Source organism: Rhamphochromis sp. 'chilingali' (assembly GCF_963969265.1).
Source record: "Rhamphochromis sp. 'chilingali' genome assembly, chromosome: 12".
NCBI lineage: Eukaryota > Metazoa > Chordata > Actinopteri > Cichliformes > Cichlidae > Rhamphochromis > Rhamphochromis sp. 'chilingali'.
In genome coordinates this window covers 12,192,838-12,211,457 of record NC_137939.1, presented here as the reverse complement: position 1 = coordinate 12,211,457, position 18,620 = coordinate 12,192,838, and the positions used below count along the sequence as shown (strand labels likewise).

The 18,620-nt window shown below is 37.8% G+C and overlaps 1 protein-coding gene across 3 annotated transcripts in view; it reads left to right on the top strand.

Moving 5' to 3' along the window:
* trim33 (tripartite motif containing 33) overlaps positions 1-18,620 on the top strand; it is a gene marked incomplete at its 5' end in the record, with an annotated part of 33,601 nt that overhangs the window by 2,309 nt on the left and 12,672 nt on the right. For all 3 annotated transcript variants that reach the window (XM_080900177.1, XM_080900176.1, XM_080900178.1), the window contains 9 exons: positions 5,534-5,652; positions 8,143-8,296; positions 8,661-8,793; positions 9,992-10,108; positions 10,224-10,338; positions 10,895-11,041; positions 11,610-11,727; positions 11,934-12,205; positions 12,600-12,794. In XM_080900177.1, the coding sequence (XP_080756303.1) occupies positions 5,534-5,652; positions 8,143-8,296; positions 8,661-8,793; positions 9,992-10,108; positions 10,224-10,338; positions 10,895-11,041; positions 11,610-11,727; positions 11,934-12,205; positions 12,600-12,794 (1,370 nt within the window). The remainder of the gene's footprint in view (positions 1-5,533; positions 5,653-8,142; positions 8,297-8,660; positions 8,794-9,991; positions 10,109-10,223; positions 10,339-10,894; positions 11,042-11,609; positions 11,728-11,933; positions 12,206-12,599; positions 12,795-18,620) is intronic.

Here is an 18,620-nt window from a genome sequence, read left to right as displayed (position 1 = left end):
ATGCCTGACAAGGTTTAAAAGTCTGCCAGTTCAAATCTTTAGGAGTAGCGATTTCTTTGCACCACAGCACTGTATGACCCTGCTCTGTAACTTTACAGTCTTCCCCTTTCTCTTTTTGGTTAAGTTAACATGGTTCCTAAAACCTGCCACTCTGCAATAATATCATTTACAGCTGATTGTGGAATGTCTAGGAGGGAAGAAATGTCACAAACTGACCTGTTGCAGTGGTAGTATCAACACACAGTACTAGGGCTGCCACAAACGATTATTTTGATAGTCTACTAGTCACCGATTATTTTTGCGATTAGTCGACTAATCAGATCATCATCCATTGGACGTAAAACGTACAGCATATTGCACCAGCATGCATCTGCTCTTATATAACTATCATTAGCTTACAGCTTTATGTGTTTAAGGTATGTCTTAACTAAAAATAAAGACAAGATGATAGTTTATTAAATTTTAATGAAATTTACAGATTGTTTCGATGAAGTTTAATAAACTCCCTGTTATCTAAAATATAACGGGACACTGGAGTATATTCTCGAACATCTCACACTTCTGATAATCAGTTGTCTGCTTGACGTTTATTCAGCTGTGTAAAAACTATAACTTTAATCTCAGCCAAACCGATTTACTCAGGAACAAATAAAATACAAAAAAAAGCCAAACAATAACATGTTTAAGTTATCTAAGTGACTTATGTATGTTTAACCTCAGTAGCGAAAGAGGCGGTGGGTTTGAAAACGATTTGCCGGGAGTCCGGTGTTCTCACGGGCTCTAGTGAGCCTAGCCCCCGGCTCGCTATCGAGCTAGTGGGTAACTGACGTCTCCGAAAACGTCGGCGCGTTTTTGAAAATATGTGGTGTCTTGATAAACTGAGCAGATATTTGAGGTTTATACAGTTACATTCTCGCCTGGAAATATGTTCAACGTTTATTTTGTGACCCAGAAAGAATAATAAGAGTAATTTTAAAACTAACTAGCTGCCGCCGTCGTTTGAAACTGAGCTGGGCTGCGCTATGAATTCTTGGACACAGCTGCTGCTTCTTCTTCTTCTTCAGGGTTTAACGGCAGCTGGCATCCTTGTACATGCAGTGCTGCCCTCTTCTGTTTCAGTCCGTTATTACACTCTTAAATCCTACTACTCATTCCTGCGTCTTTTGTGATCTTACAAAGCTTCAAACGACGCGTCGACTATTAAATCAGTCGTCACGATTTTGATAGTCGACGTAATCGTGACTAGTCGACTAATCATGGCAGCCCTACACAGTACCACACTTTAACTCACTGTGATGTTTTTAATGACCCATTCTTTTACAAATGCTTGTAAAGCCAGACTGCTTGGCTAGGTCCATGAGTTTACACATACATGGTAATGGGATTGAAACACCTAAATTCAAACCTATGGCGACAGTGTTGTCCATAGAGTGTATAACTAAACCAATCACTTTCCTGTCAGTCTACGCTAGACAAGTGTTGTATTTCTTGCTTCATCCAAAAGACCTTACAAGTTATACTCATATAATTCTTCATTTATCTTTAGCTATGTGAGCACAGTTTTATCTCTTACAATACCTGTCACCAAGCTCTTTTTTTTTTTTTTTTTTTTTCTTGAGTCATTTTTAATATCACATTGTCTAAGTTCTGTTTTTAGGAGTGACCCTAATATTGCCTTCTGTATCACATGGCCTCTCACTCATCAGGGAATATACTGTTGTTCAGTGGGACTTCTATATTTTCAGTCTTGAATGTTCCTTTTGTGACTCTAGCTGCCACACTCAGTCATACCTGGGCTGGTGTTTAGGAAAACAAAGCAGGGTTGCTTCCCCTTGTTAACATATGGTGCCTTTTAGACCTTGTGTTAAGAAAAGGTTTTATAGCATGTGGAGGAAGTGCCTCCCCCCCCCCCTCCCCCCCCCACACACACACACACACACACACAAATTTCTGTGTCTGTGCATTGGAGGAACTAGGAATGGTTACAGTTCTTAGAACCCTTTTTGTTAGGGGGAGGTCCTATTTTAGCTCCTTCTGCTGTCTTTCTGCTGGAGGAACAGGAGGAACTATTGAGAGATTTAAGTGCATGTTCAGTGGTGCAGTATAGGCACGTCTCAGAGTGACGACTGTCACTTTAAGAGGTGCATCCTGTAAAAAGTTTCTTAGTAACCAGATTTTAATCATTGATTCATGTGATATTAATATATAAAACATTACAAATGTCCCCTCAGCCCCAGTTACAGCACTGAGCCAGGTTCAGTGATGGATAATAAACTCTCTGCTCTCAGTGGTTACAGGGAAAATTCTTACTACTACAACCAAATATTTTATAAACTTTGAGGTTATTACATTGCATCAAAACAGTTTTTTAAAGAGATCAAAGCTGAAGAGGGTTTTTTGTTGTTGTAGTGGTTTTTTTTATTTATTTATTTTTATTTATTTTTAGTTTTATTTTTATTTTTATTTTTTTAGTGTTCATCTGTGAGTCCGTCAAGAATACAGTTTTCCTCTTTTTTCCACTCACTTTCAAATTTTGTCTGATGGTAGATGCCAATAAGAGCGTGAGCTAATTTAAATTGGGTCAAGATCACACCAAATGTGAAAATTGGTTAAATTTCTTACCCAGTGTTCTTGATGGATCGCCTTCAAACTTCACAAGAATAAACTAAGCCTTGGGGGACATGAGTATCTAGGTTAGCTAAGGATTTGACCTTAATTGTCTGCGCAGAAGGTCAAAGTTGAACTTGAAAGAAAATTTCAAGAAACCATATTAAGTAATCAGTAAACTATCTCATATGAAAGGTCATGCAGAATCTGTATGAATCAGTTGTCTATTGTTATCACAGTGATTTGTTAAGATCTGCTCTTTTTGTGCGCAGGGTTACCCATAGGGCCTGATTCATGAATATGACTATTTTTACATTTAGCAGGCTGACATCAGTGTATTGTAATAAAAGCGTGTTGTTATAAAAACGTCATAAAACATCAAAGTTTTAATTTAGGCATTGCTTTTTAGGGGTAGTTATGCTGTCCAAACACTCTTGTATGTAGAGGTTACAGTATATGCAGGGGTAGAGATTTTAAAAGTTCAGAATCGGTGGTACAAGATATTGTTAAATGACAAAACTTGCTTAAAACAGATCACCTTGTTTTTACAAGTTTAACTGTAGCTGTAGTAAATTACGCATACAGGAAGAAAACAGATGCTTCCAGTCTGATACAGTTAACCTAAACATAAAGTTTCAAAATCTATTATGAATTTGTTATTATAATAACAATAGTAATAAGTGTCAACACCAGTTTGCTTAATGGTGAGGTTGGTTTCATTCAAAGCAATGGGTAAAAGAAAAGAGTAATTGGTTTGGCATGTCTTCTTCTTATTTTATTTCCGAAGTCACATTCACTAATGTGGGGAAAGTTAATAGATAAGTATGCTGATGAATTCATTCATTCATTCTTGTGTCTGAACCTTTATACTTCTTATTTATAATGTTGGCTGTAATAGCTGTTGTAATTTATTATGAATTTTTTTCACACATGAACATAAGACAAGTTTGGGAGAATCAGATTGGGATAGTATCCACAGTTTTCCTCTCTCATATCCAGCACAAAGCAAGAAAGTCTGGTCTGTTTCAAATGTGGTCACACATTACTGGAAATACTCGGTTTAGGTGAGTGAGCTGCCTGGATACAGCTTTAAAGAGGCAGGACACAGGATGGTGGCTGTGCTGGAGTGTTGTCTCATATCAATACAGACTATGTACTAGTTAGCTGGCAAACCCAGTAATGAGACCCAATAATTTCAGACATTTGCATTTCAGACCCTTGTTGGGTAAATTGACCTGAACTATATTTGTGTCTGTAGGTGTTTGGCTCTCCAGAGTGATGGATGCAGCCAATGCAAATGTGCTTGAGTGCAGTCTTCAAAATAAATAACACAAAATAAACAACCAGGAAAAACGATGATGGCAAAGTTCATATTAAAGAGGTCCAAAATGCCAAAAGTCACATATCAGAAAGTGGTTACAGTGGACTGTGTTTTTTCTTGCTCGGTTTCATTTCACTGCAAAGAAGTTCTTGGTGCATTATGACTTCTCTGTTGCTCTTCTGAGCAAAACCACAAGACGAGCCAACATTAAAAGTTGTTCCAAAATATTTTTTTTAACACTGCCCCCTGCTGACAGTGCACATGTAGACGATGCTCTCTGCATGGCACCATTGCCAAAACATGCTAGCACCTGCAGTCTGACAGAGGGTCAGGGCTGCAGTACAGTTGTGAACTGTGCTGTAGTGGTTCTTGCAGATGTAATTACTGAAATATCCAAAAGTAGCTGACGGTGTTACTGAGTAATGCTTTATCTGATGTACAAAGTTAGATGTGGACTTTTAAGCTCAGCTTTGCTTCATACCCAGACTTAATCTTCTTGGTATGGATCTGTTTTGCCTGGATCACTTGTGGTTAACCTGTTGTTGTCTACTAATGCAAGTTACTTCTGCAGGATAATTTTGGATTTGGATAATTAATTTAATTAGTTGAATCAACCTGTGTGTGTTTTAGCATGCTGTAGCTTTATTTTCCCCTCGCATTTTCTTTTTCTTTTTCTTTTCTTTTTTTTTTTTTGACAGAGAGCCCTGTCCAGTTTAAAATAAGCTTCTACTTGTTTATGCATATATAGAGTTGTGGAGCTGAGGTCCAGTTCAAAGTGACATCAGTGTGGTGCATTTGTTTTTGTGTGTGTACTTTTGTGTATGGTTGTGTGGGTTTCTCAACACAGTTCTAGTCCATCTGTTCTCACAACCAATCACACAACAACTCATGCAGCTGGAGCTCACACAAACCGGCCGTATGCTGTTCAAGTCAGTGTAGACCAGCTCAAACCGGTTTACACTGGTTATACCTCAGCTGGCTTGAGGGAGGGTGGGGGGATTTATAGGTTTATGAGGTAGAGGAGGGGTATTCTGTTACACCAATTAATTTTAAGTTTCATTTTGTGACTAATATTAGATTTAGAAATTGTGTGGGAAAGTGCTGAACTAATTATTTGTTGGCATCTGATTATAGCAGTAATTCCATTAACAAAACCAGATAAAATGATTAAGTGGAACAGTCGTTGTTTTCTGGCCATGTGATTTAATATGCTAATAAAATGCCAAGAATGATGAGATTGAATCTTCTGCAGACAAGCACTAAATCAATTAGCTTCCATGAATAGGCATGGATGTTCCAGTGTGCCAAGAATTCATAATAACAACAGGAATTCACCTAAAAGAAATTATAAGACAGTCTGCTGAAGGACGGTTATTATTCCCTTTTATTTGAAACAGGACTTTTCTTAGCTTAATAAGCCAGGTCATAAATTGGATATGGGCCTGTCCTTGATGGTGACTGCTGCTTTGGCTTGTTTCCATTTTTTTTCCCTAAATATCAGCCAGTATCACTTGTTTTGCTTAAGACCTGATCTGCAGTCCAGTGTTTGAACGTTTGACTTTCTTTGACCCCAGTCTCTCCTTGTTTTCTCTCTTCTGTCTTTAGTTAATGTCATGCGGTGTTCGGTTTGCCACCAGGACTACAAGCAAAGTGATATTATTGACAACTACTTTGTCAAAGATACTACAGAGGCCACCAGCACATCAGATGAAAAAGCTGCACAGGTATGTAGACATGGTTGGTTTGTTTGTATTTGGACCAGTGCTTGAAGACTTTTGTCTGCTGTTTGGCAAGATCTCAACTGAGGTTGAAATTTTTAATTTCTTTAAAATAATCTCAAAAAGGATCCAGTCCTTTTTGTTGTGAACATATAAAAACTGAAAATTACATCACGCACATACAGTAACACTAACTCAAGTGAGTTGGTAAACATGGATAATATAGACTCATTACACATTACTCATTAATGGGTTGTATCTCAGACCCATATTCAACATGTTATATTTTGCTCATTCTGTGCCACAAGTTCGTCTGAGTAAGAATACATATTCAACAACTAGTTAAAAACTTTCATCTGATTATGCAGAGTTGCCTTTGTTACACCAAGAAATGTTTATATGGGGATATGAGATTTTGGTCATATTGCACAGCCCTAATTGACACCTGTTCTTCTGGTTCTAGTTAATGTTCAACCGTCTGTTACCCACTTTGGTGATTTTTTTTTTTTTTTTTTCTTTTTTGTTTTTGTTTTTGTTTTTCAAACCAGTTTTTGTGAGACAGTAAACCTGTTCCTGAAGAACTGTGGGCTGCGATGGTACCTTCTAGTATGCTTTTATTTTAAATCCTTTGTGAATGTTCATCTGCTTTAGCACTTATCCAATTTGGGGTTGTAAGTGGGGGAGCTTGAACTTGTCCCAGCTGGCACTGGGTGTGAGGCGGGATTTACCCTAGAGAGGTTATCAGTCTATCACATCACTAATAGAGAGAGATCATTCAATCATCCATGCTCACATTCACACTTGCAACCATTTCAGAATCTCCAGTTAACTTAACACACGTGTTTTTGGACGGTGGCAAGAAATTCGAGGAAAGCCAAGCAGGCACAGGGAGAACATGCAAACTCCACACTGTGACCTGTGACATGATAAAAGCCAAGTAAAAACACCAAGGCTCCTTTCAGAAGCTTTATCTTTAGATGTTAGGGAAGTTGTAAATATCAGCTGGATTTTAAATTTCCCCTACCAGGGTCCAGTTTTTCAAAAGTAATCTGGTAGTATTAATCCAATCAGACAGGATCAAATCCTGAAATCTAGTTCAAAGGAACAACAGGATCATGTAATCAGATAGGATCAGGTGACCCAGCTAATTTTTTTTAATCCATATCAAATCTCTAGTTTGAACAGGATAATGATTATTGTGATCCAGAATATCAAGGATTACCATAATCCCTGATTCAGACTGGATTACAATGGAAAAAATAAACCAAAGTCAAAATCAAAAGGTTGTCAAGAAAGAAAACTAGAACTCTTAAACAGTGTTACAAGACTGTCAAACTGATACATGTCCTTTAAATGCAAAATTTAAAGGACACCTACACAGCCCCCCCCCCCCCCCCCCCAAAAAAAAAATAATTTTTTTTTTACATAAAATTTCTTTTAGCAATATTACACCATGCTACATGTTGTTCTCCTCAATATTTTCAACTTGTCATGATATAAATACAATAATTCAAAGTAGATGCGTTCAAGTTAAAGTACTTGTAATCTGGGTTTGGTAATATTTAAAAGTCCGTACATGAATCAGAATGATCCTATTTAGTTCTTGTTTAAAACTGGCAAGTGACAAAACTGAGGCGCATTACATGATCTGTGGAAGTGCAAACAGCTTACCAAAACGAGGTAATTTTTATCTGGATTATACCTTTTCAGGTTCTAATTTCACTCCGGCTTTCCATCCTCGTGCCGTTAAAAACATATGAAAATGGCATTAGTTCAGTCTCCCAAAACAAGTCTTGAAGAGTCATTTAGATTCTTCAAACAGGAATTTTGCCAGTATCTTAATGTGGAAGACTTAGTTAGTTGTAATCATATTATTTTAATTTTCAGTTATTTGTCAAAACAAATGAGTATCTTTCAGTGATGACACAAAATTGACTACCAGATCATCCTTAAAACTTAAAAATGCAGATTTATGTTGCAGTGAAGAAGCTGAATATTGTTTGAATTCATTGGTTTTCTTTTACTGCTGCAAGTAAAACCACACTCCTGCACCTCGTGACCCACTAAAATGACCCACAACATTTCAGAATTAAATACCCCAACACCTTTTAGAGTTGTGTATAATTCACACTTTTCCAAGATTAAACCTTCACTTATTTTTAATGTTAGTGTTAGAAAAATAAATTGTAAACTATTGTCAGTTTTAACAAGTTACCTACAAAACAGAGTTACTGTGAGAATAATTCTGTATTAATATATCTTTGGTGTATTTGCGCCATAGAGCGAGAATTTGATAGTTCATGCTTTGTCAAAATATGTTTTATAATGGTGGATTATTACTTTTTTTTTTTTTTTTTTTTTTGGTAGCACAAAATGTTACATTGTCCCAAAAATGGTGTTTAAAAAAAAAAGAAGAAGACTAGATTATGATGTTGGTATGATATCACCACATTTTGATACTTTGTTTTAGGTGCTAATTGGTGTTGTCTTTCCAAGGTGTGCACAAGTTGTGAGGACAATGCAGGAACTATAGGGTTTTGTGTGGAGTGTGGAGAGTGGCTGTGTAAAACCTGTGTGGAGGCCCACCAGAGGGTGAAAATCACAAAGGACCACAAAATTCGTACAAAGGAGGATGCTGATGCTGCGTCTGGTAAGACTCCGACTCTTACAGTGAAGTTTTGGCTGCTACTTAGTGAGGCTAACATTACAAAAGACTGAACGAGGCAAACAGTAGTTGACATGCAGTGTCTGTGGTAAAGCTGATTGGTTGTTGCCATGGTAATAGTGCTGCAGATCTCATGGATTCGATGGAACCCCTCAGGCTGGAGAGAGGATCCAATCTCTAGTTTTCTTATAGCTTCTGTCTTATTTTCTCTTTCTTTGCAGTCTTGTTTGATCTTCCATTGACTTGTGTTGTTTTGTTTGGTTTTTTTCCTTGTGGTCATTTTCACTCCTTGCCAGTATCACTATTTTCCTGAGTGTTCATGATGTCTTCTTCTGGTGTGTATTTACAGAGTCTGTCAGCACCTCAGAACAGAGGCCCGTTTTTTGCCCCATCCACAAGCAGGAGCCACTGAAGCTTTTCTGTGAGACATGTGACACTTTAACCTGTAGGGACTGCCAGCTGCTGGAGCACAAGGAGCACAGGTAGCTCAGCATGCACATGCCTTTTTCATCTGTCAGCTGCTTGTCTTTCAGCTTTCTTATGTGGTAAAGTGTCTCTATCTTGTGTGACTAATTGCACAGTGTGTTTTTGTTTTTACCCCAATAATCCTAACATTGGGCTACTGCAGTAACCCAGCACACTAAGGTTTAAGAATGATTGCCTACTTTGCTGGCAGCCACTGGTGTCTGGGCATTTTGCACCTCTTTCATATTGACACACCAAATTTAATGTACATACTGCCATGAGGCTTTAAAATGTTTTGTTTACAGGTTAGCAGGTTAGGATTCAGTAGTAATATAATGAGAATATTGTTTTTGTATCAAATTATGCTTATCAGTTTCAATTATTCCAAAGAGAGACTCACCTTTAGGAACATCAACCCTTTTTTCCATTATCTGCACAAAACTAATAAATCGTCTGCCCTCTAATTGAAAGTTGTTTGCAACTTGATGGTATCAAAGTCTATCTAGAACAACCGTTCCCACTCAGCAGCTATCTTAGCAACCCCCCAGGTATTTATCTACACACTTATTTTGAAGCAACTGTGAAAATGAATGAGGAGCGATACTTTTAATGTCAGTGGTCATAAAACAGGACATGAAAACAGGAATAGAATAACTTAATTAATAAATTAATTTTCCCCACAAGGGGAAATCCAAGCATGTGTAGCATGCTCCCCAAAGCTGGTGCCAGGAGTCCAGCGGTCCACCTAAACAAAGGGCTCTTATACTTAAACATATACAGAGTAGGTGTCCCTCCTATACCATAAATCAGTAAGAGAAGGTACGACCTCTCTCATGACCTTAGGATGTGTGTGCATGCCAGAACCCTGTGGAAGGCACACACAGTCTTTGCAGACTACTAAGGATCAGACATCCTATCAATATGCAATTGATTATATAACTCTAAGCATGTATGAGTATATATTTCTAAGCATAAATGACAATCCACAATATAAAACAGTCAGCGTCTCTGGCTTCTTCTGATGAGCTCTGAGCACATGTCTTGCTAATTCACTTTAAGGGTGCAATAAGCCAAGAAGAACGACAAGTAAACATGGTTCATGGTGATTCAACCTGCCATGAACCCTTATTTTGTGCGTGTATGATTTGGTGTTCTTTGAGTACTGTGTCATTTGTTCTTATATTTTTTTTCCTGATGTTATCTTTCAACTCCCAGGTACCAGTTTCTGGAAGAGGCTTTCCAGAACCATAAAAGCATCATTGAGACCACTATGGCCAAATTACAGGAAAAGAAGAACTTTGTCCATTATTCTGTCTCTCAGGTGCAAAGCAGGTGCGACTTTTTCATAACCAGTGCTACCTGTTGACACAGTTGGGGGATGTATATACTTCTGGCTGGTATTTCTATGTAAATCATTTGTGTCCTCTTTTTGCTTACCTTAACCCAGGTTAAAAGAACTTAATGAGACACACAGGAAGGTGGAGCATGAGATCAAAATTGCAGTTTTTACTCTTATAAATGAAATCAACAAAAAGGGCAAGTCTCTGCTGCAGCAGTTGGAGGTAAGAGAATATTAGTGGAAGCTAGTCTGGATCAGAACTTAATAATTTGCTGCAAATTCATAATTGGTTTGGTGGAATGGATTGAAATTACAGCAGCAGTACTTGAACGAATTTATGAGAGCTCAGGCTGTGCCAGGCGACTCACTGTAACAGCGTTGAAACATAGTAATTTCACTGAAATTGCACAGTTAAAGACGTGTGGTTGGCAAAAGGCTTTTCGAGAGTTTTTATGTCTGGAGCCCGGCTCATAGATGCAAGCATTTTGTTAGCGGAACCTTTTTCACATTGTGTTTCTACACTTCATGTATTGTGCCTATTTTCTTATTATTTTTTTTTGCTATTTTCTGTTAAACTCTACCGCAGTAACCCAGGCAACCTGCAGGGATTGTTAGATTTTAATCTAATCAAATCTAAGGATCTAATCCTTTTCCATGCATGTGCTTTATTTTTGCCTTGAGGGAGATTTGGCTTGATCATGACTTATTCATTCAGCTGGAGTGTTTAGACTCTTTGAGTAGCAATTTCTTAACCAATATAATCTCTCTTTTTGTCTTAGAGTGTGACCAAAGAACGCAGTATGAGGCTTGTGGCTCAGCATAAAGACACTACCCAACTGGCACAACAGATTCATCATGTGCTCAACTTCTGCCACTGGGCCATCACTACTGGCAGCAGCACAGCACTGCTCTACAGCAAGAGGCTGGTATGTTTCTCAAGGGCTCCAGATGATCAGCAGTGGAGATGGTGGAGCTAACTGTATGGCCTGAACAAAGCAGACTTGAAAAAGCATTGGATTTGGCTTTAAGCGGATGCCAAAGCCCCGTACATCCAAAGAATCATACTATATAAAGTGTTTGATCTTCTTTTAATGAATATTTTAGTCACATGACCTAATGATCGTGATCACGTGTGAATTGCAATTAATATAAGGAGGTATGGTAGCTTGTATGTTAGTGTTTTTATTGCCTGTGGTTCTATGTAATGGAGCAATTTAAGAAGAGTATTTTTGTCCCTGTTGTACCCTGCTGGCCAAGCTGTATTGATATAGTTGCAAAATTAATCCCCTTGTATGTGGATGGATGGCTCTGCCATGTGAATTTAACCGCCTACCACAAGATAGCCAGCAAATGTGATAATTGAGATAAATTTGTTGTGGGATTGTTGAGTAATGCTCCCAAAGGGCCTGCTGATAAACATAATATTTGTTGCTTGCTTAGCCAGGCTCTGTAACTGAAGAACATTATTCTCTGTGTGTGCATGAATGCATGCAGATCCTGTATCAGCTACGCCAGCTCTTCAAAGTTAGACTGGAGCCAGCACCCCAGGCCAACGGAGTTGTGCGCTTCTTCTGTGACCCCACCTTCTGGGCCAAAAATGTGGTTAATCTAGGTGAGAGAAATGTATACCCAAATTATACCTCATCAACTACCATGTCAGTGCATTAAGTATTGATTTGTTCTAGTGAATATTTCGTCTAATGTTCTTACAAGCTGTTTATTTCTACGTGACAGACACTGCTCTAAGTAAATAAAGGGATCGTTTATTCCGTGTGCTTCTTTAAATTCAGCTCACTGGCCTCCATCCTCTTGTTTTAGGTAATTTGGTTATTGAGAAACCACCTCCACCTGCACAGCCGCCCGGCGCCGTGATGGTAAGCGGACCACCTATATCCCCAGTTCAAGGTCTCCCCAGCAAACACCCAGGACAGATCAACCTGGCACAACTCAGACTGCAACACATGCAGCAGGCAGCTTATGCACACCAGAAGCAGCAGCACCAACAACAACAGCAGCAACACCAGCAGCAAATACAGCAACAGATGCGCATTGCATCCAGGCAGGCTGGCCCATCCATGGTTCAGCAGCAGGTATGAAATCATTCCCAGCTAAGGGGCCATTTTGGAATAAACTGTAAATCTAGTGTAGCAAAAAATAATGTGTTACTAAACCTCTGTGTCAGCAGTGTGGATGGATGCTGCAATACCTCTTAAATACTTTTATTGGCTTCAAATCTGGCAAAAAACATTTACTTAGACAAAAAAGTTCAGTGAGACTTAATTTAAAAACATGTTTCCTGTTGGGAATAAGTAGAATTCTAGAAGTTTGAGAAGCTGTAGTAGTTGAAGTGTCTCCGTAGAATAAATGATTGAAGTGATTGCCATATGAGCATTAATCATCATCATTGACATGTCTCTGGCGACCATGTTTGCTAGAACAGGAGTCGAATATGTCTGTATGGTTTCTGTTTTTGTTTTCCACCAGCCCCCAAGACTCATCAGTATGCAGCAGATACCACGAGGGCCTGGGGGTATGAATGGGGGGCCGGGCCCCCCATTGTACCCTTCCTCACACCATATGCGTCTACCTGGCCCATCGCCGGGTCGAATGCCCACCAGTCAGCCGAGACATAATGGACAGCAGTATCCTACGATGATGCAGCCGCAGCTACAGAGACAGGTCAGTACAAAACACACTCTAGTTTCACTACATGGAAATAGCTGAACAGGTGTAATTTTATTATGTAAGGCACATTTAGATTAATTTATTAAATGTGACTGGTAAACAGCTGTTTGACCAAAAATGCCATTCTTAATACCGTTCGTGTATAGATAGACAGAGCAAGGCTGATATTAAGCAGCCTGATAGCTGACTTAAGAAAGTAGTTTGAACAATATCCAGTATATTATTTGGGGGGGAGCCCCTGCAATATGGAACGCCAGGACTGCCATAATGAATTAATTAAATACACCATTAAATAATTAATTAAATGTGGCAATAATTAATTAAAATTGGAATTAATTAATTAAATAAATAGTTATGATATATGTAATTAATTAATTATTGACACATTTAATTAATTATTTATGTATTTCACGTTTTAATTAATTATTGACACATTTAATTAATTAATTATTGACATATTTAATTAATTATTTATGTATTTCACATTTTAATTAATTATTGACACATTTAATTAATTATTTAATGATATATTTATTTATTTCATTTTGGCAGTCTTGGCGCCTGGCTCTCATCATGAAATAATTTTATCTGTCAGCCTCACCCATCAAACTCAGGGGGCGGGGTTAACGCTGATCGAGTCAAAACCATTGCTTTGGCCTGGTGGCCATTGTTTCTAGCACACAACAACCGGCATGTGGAAGCTAACAGAACTGAGCTTTGAAAAACCCTGTTTGTGTGTTACCAAATACCGTTTTAATATTTTTTTAGCCGAGAATGTAGTGGTTTAATCTTCATGTGTCTGGTCGGTTTGTCAAGATACAGCCTCTTTGCAAAAGTGTTTCGATGATTTCGGAGATGTCGTCCCAGTCTCACGGCAAAGCGTGGGATAGACCCGCTCGCCTCGCAAGCAATCCCACCGACAAAGCGCAGGCCCCGGTACACAGCTGTAGTAACCCCCGCTGACTTCTTTTACTGAGGTTATATTTATCGGTGTTTTATTTCCTGATGTTCTTATGTGTCCTACGTGTTTCAGTCGCCAATTCTGAATTATAACTAACATTAAAAACATGTTTAAGGAGGAGAGAGAGCAAATAAATCTGTTTAACATCTGATCTTTGGGTTTTTGTTCAGTAATCAGCGTGACCTGTGTATAAACACATAAAAGAGATAACGTTGGTGTTTCCGTCATGTAGTAACTGCTGGCTTTAACTGTACAAAGATTGTTCGACACTATGAAACACATACAGACTTCATGATGTTCGGCTAATATTTTTATTGTGAATATTAATCATGCTGACCTCGCTCTGTACACCACGCAGCGAGGTCAGCATATCCACGATATCCTCAGCTCCATGAGTTAACACAAAGTTTCCCAGCTGACTATCTAACTGCCAACTATTCCAGAGACGTGAAAATATACAGCATAAAGAAAAGTGTAAGAGACTCAGCAGCAGATTAGAATAACAGTTATACATTTAATAAATCACCAAATGAATCCAAGAAACGAGCAAACCTGTTCCGACAATTTGAATTTGTATTCCCTCAGCTGCAGACTCGCTGCTGTTTAAATGTTTGAAAAGGAAGATTAGATATAAACAAACGTCAAACATAGACTCAGTCTGCCTTCACATTTGATATGAGGCCAGCACGTATAGTGGCCTCAGCAGGCTATTACTGAAATACACGTGCTATATCTTAAACTATGATATAAACAGGGAGGTCCTATTAACATGTTTAGTTTTAAAGGACACCTTCCTGCCTTTAGTCTCATTCATGAGCAGTATTAGTTTTCTTCTAACATCCAGAAGTCTGCACAATGTGTTTCATAGTTTGTAACAAGCCTTTGACAGGTAAACATAACATGACCGAAAAAGAAAAAAAAAAGAAAAAAAAAAAAAAAGAGAGAGAGAGAGAGAGAGTGTGTTGACATAAGAAGAGAAAATTCTCTCAATTATGGAGACAGGCAAATGGTTCATTTATGTTTGATGTGTGTTTATTCCTCCCTAAATATCGTCGGTGAAGTTCGCCATGCACGTCAGATTTTCCTGCGCATTTTTATACCTCTGCCAACAGAGAGAGAAAAAAAATCACATTCTAACAGACAGCTGGTGCTTAGAATACAGTTGAATAACTATTAAAAAAACAGATGATATTTAGATGATAGTTCAGTCTAACACATGTGCCAGTGAACCATTAAACGTCTGTGAAACTATGCAGTTATGAAACGTAACTTTAACCTCAGCCAAACCAATTTGCTCAGTTGTAAATAAAACAGCGAAGTAAACGTGACCCGACAAACAGAACCTGAGTGAATGAAGTCCAGCGTTTAACCACTGAGAGCTAAAACTCAGCTGAGGTTTGAAAGCTGTGTGCTGGTGATTGGACATCAGCCGCTGATAAAGCTGGCTCGCCTATAAAGTGCTCTGTAAGGAAACAAGCTCCAGCAGCTCTGCGCTCGGGGAAAATACTATATTTACTTATCTTGTGCAGTTAAACTGTGACTATCACCAGGTAACTAGGCGTGTTTCTTGAATTAGCAGCAGGTGTTAAACAGCTGACAGATGAGGAGGAGGATGCATGCAGGTAAACTGAGGGTCTGCTGAGCTGATCGCTGGTTTCGTGAGAAAAATGTCAGCTCGTTCTTTATGTTACAGAAGCACAGAGACACAAGACCAGGCGGAAAGAGACGATCGTTCGGTGAAAATGAGAATCTGCGAATGCAACATGTGGAACACGGAGAGTGGAATATGTAAACAAACCGGTTAATGTACCCCCTCGGTGCGCTCTGCATGCTAACTGTTAGCAGAGCTAGTGAAATCTCTGAAAACATCTGAGCACTTTTGCAAGCATGTTCTATGTTGACAACCTGACCAGACATACGGCGCGACATTCGCGGCTAAAACACTGTTAAAAGTGTAGCTGGTGACAGAAAAACGGGGTATTTTAAAACTACACCACCACCATTGCTGCCTGTGATTTGATCTGCATTCTGGGATAACTGGCTGCTCCAAGTCTACACAAGCAATCGATTATCTAGGATCGACCTGTTTTGACTTACTTTGCACGGCAACCAATCAAATGTTAGAGAAGCTGCATGGGCAGCGTTAACCCCGCCCCCTGAGTTTGATGGGTGAGGCTGACAGATAAAATTATTTCATGACGAGAGCCAGGCGCCAAGACTGCCAAAATGAAATAAATAAATAAATATATCATTAAATAATTAATTAAATGTGTCAATAATTAATTAAATGTGTCAATAATTAATTAAATGTGTCAATAATTAATTAATTAAATGTGTCAATAATTAATTAATTAAATGTGTCAATAATTAATTAATTAAATGTGTCAATAATTAATTAATTAAATGTGTCAATAATTAATTAAAATGTGAAATACATAAATAATTAATTAAATGTGTCAATAATTAATTAATATATGAAATACATAAATAATTAATTAAATGTGTCATAACTATTTATTTAATTAATTAATTCCAATTTTAATTAATTATTGACACATTTAATTAATTATTTAATGGTGTATTTAATTAATTCATTATGGCAGTCCTGGCGTTCCATATTGCAAGGACATGACAGGAGTGGCATCCAGTGTGCTCTGCTGTTGCAACCTATCTACCAGGTGGTCAGGTCTGCTTGCCTGAGCATCTAATAAATTGGAGTGTGTGTATGTAGTGTAGGAGTGTAAGTAAGAAAGTCTAGTATTAAAGAAATAAAGGCATTTTTGAGGTTAATAATTTTTAATATTCTCAAACATTATTAACCTCACCGTTTTTTCTATAAGACACTATCAGGACTTCCTAAACAATACAATTATGGGTGTTTGTCCAGATTCAACCTTTACCAAAGAAAACATCAGCCCCACCTTTATCAGTCTGAGTTTAGACTGATCTTGATGGGTGTCTTTGTACCTCTGATTCGTTAAGCTAATGGGTTATTGTTGTCACCCTGGCGGGTCTGCCTCATGAACTCCCAAGTTAGTTAATGTGATAACTCCAGAACGAAATGACATATGAGTTTCAAATTGATGCCAAAGGTGTATCTACTAAAAATCTCTGACTAGTTTGAATATCATTGACCTGGGCCTCTAGATCAGCGAGTCACCAAATCTCATGAATGCAATAACTTGAGAACAAGCTGACGTAAGATTTTGAAGTTCATAGAAGTCTGAGGGGTACCACTGGCAACCGCCAGTATTTTTGTAAAAGTCATTGATTCATAGATGGATATTCATTTTAAATTAACAGCCGATGGTGCAGCCGTCTATCTTCACTCTTCTAATAGTAGCATGGTTAAATTACATCATTTAATCAAAGCTGAAGTTCAATTTGCAGTATGTGCAAGAAGAAACTGAATTAGAAAAATGTAACTACCATTTTCATGTAAGAATATAAAATATTAATAATCTAATTACACTGCAATATCCACTGATCACATTACATAGAAATCTCTTCATTTTTATGTCACCCACTAATATAAAAATGGACATAATTTCACAGATGCTACTTCTTTTTTTTTATTGTGCGGCAAACAAAAGTTTCTGTAATCTATCAAATTATATGCAAGCCATATAGAAAATAAGGATAATATCTGTGAATGTCAGATTTTTATTTTTATTTTTTGTATAATCATCATTTAACCAGATGAGCCCAAAGAGAGCGGACCACTTTTTCCTTTTCTCTTTTTGAATCCAAATTCACTTCATCCCTTTCTTGCATTCTTACTTCAATGGTTTCAGACACCAGACTTGATATATTGTGTACTTGGCCGATTTGTGATGTGATGACACCTTTTAGTCATGCAGTTAACACTGGAAACAAGATTGAAGTCTCAACAAAGGTTCCTGTGAGGGAAACGGGCTGTTAGATGTGTATTTTCTGCCATCTGCTTTCATGTATGACTGTAACAGAATCACTAAAGCTTATCTGGGTGAATAGTGGCGTTAATTTAAGAAATGTAAACTCTGTAAATGTTAAGGTTTTAGCAAAATTCAAAAGCAAGTGTTGTGTATATATGTGTGCACTATTAAATGTAATATTTATTTTCTTTTTTTGCTAAAATGCATAACGTATTTTATAGAAGCACAAGGAATTCACCTTCAGGAGAAAATTGACATTTATTTTCGTCAATTTTCGTTAATTAAAAGATTATTGTCTCCTAAAAATAAGAAATCTGCTGTTGGATGATGTTGGATATAAAGCCCTACATAAATACTTATTTAGTTGTGAGTAGAGCTGCTGGATTGTGACCAAAATCGTGGTTATTGTGGTCGATGTTAAGACCATGAATAAGTAAGGCAATTATTGAGTCTCTTCTTTGACTTTGGCTTTAAGAGATGCTACTAGTGTAGCATTGTGGTTAGCACTTTGAGTTTTCATGTTCTCCTTGTGTCAATTTGGGTTTCCTCTGCGCACTCATGCTTCCTCCCACATGCATATTAGGTTAATTGGCGATTCTAAATTGCAGTAGGTGTGATGTGAGTAAAAGATCACCTGTCCCTCTGTATTAGCTTGTCACAGACCTGTCCAGCGTGTACCCTGCCTCTCTACCTGCAGCCTCCCTGCAATGAACAATGAGCAATGAACTGCTCTTTAACAGTAGATTTCCTTGAACTGAAAATAAAATTGAATATAAAAATATAAATAATAAAACTCAAAAAAGCCTGTAAATTGAATTCTATATGATGCATGCATTGCAGGGTATAACTGGGTTTTTAGAGAAGGTTGAAAAGCCACTGTTAAAGGAAAGGAACACGTTAGATTTTTAACAGATACACATGTAAAAACCTTTTCTCGTAAATTTA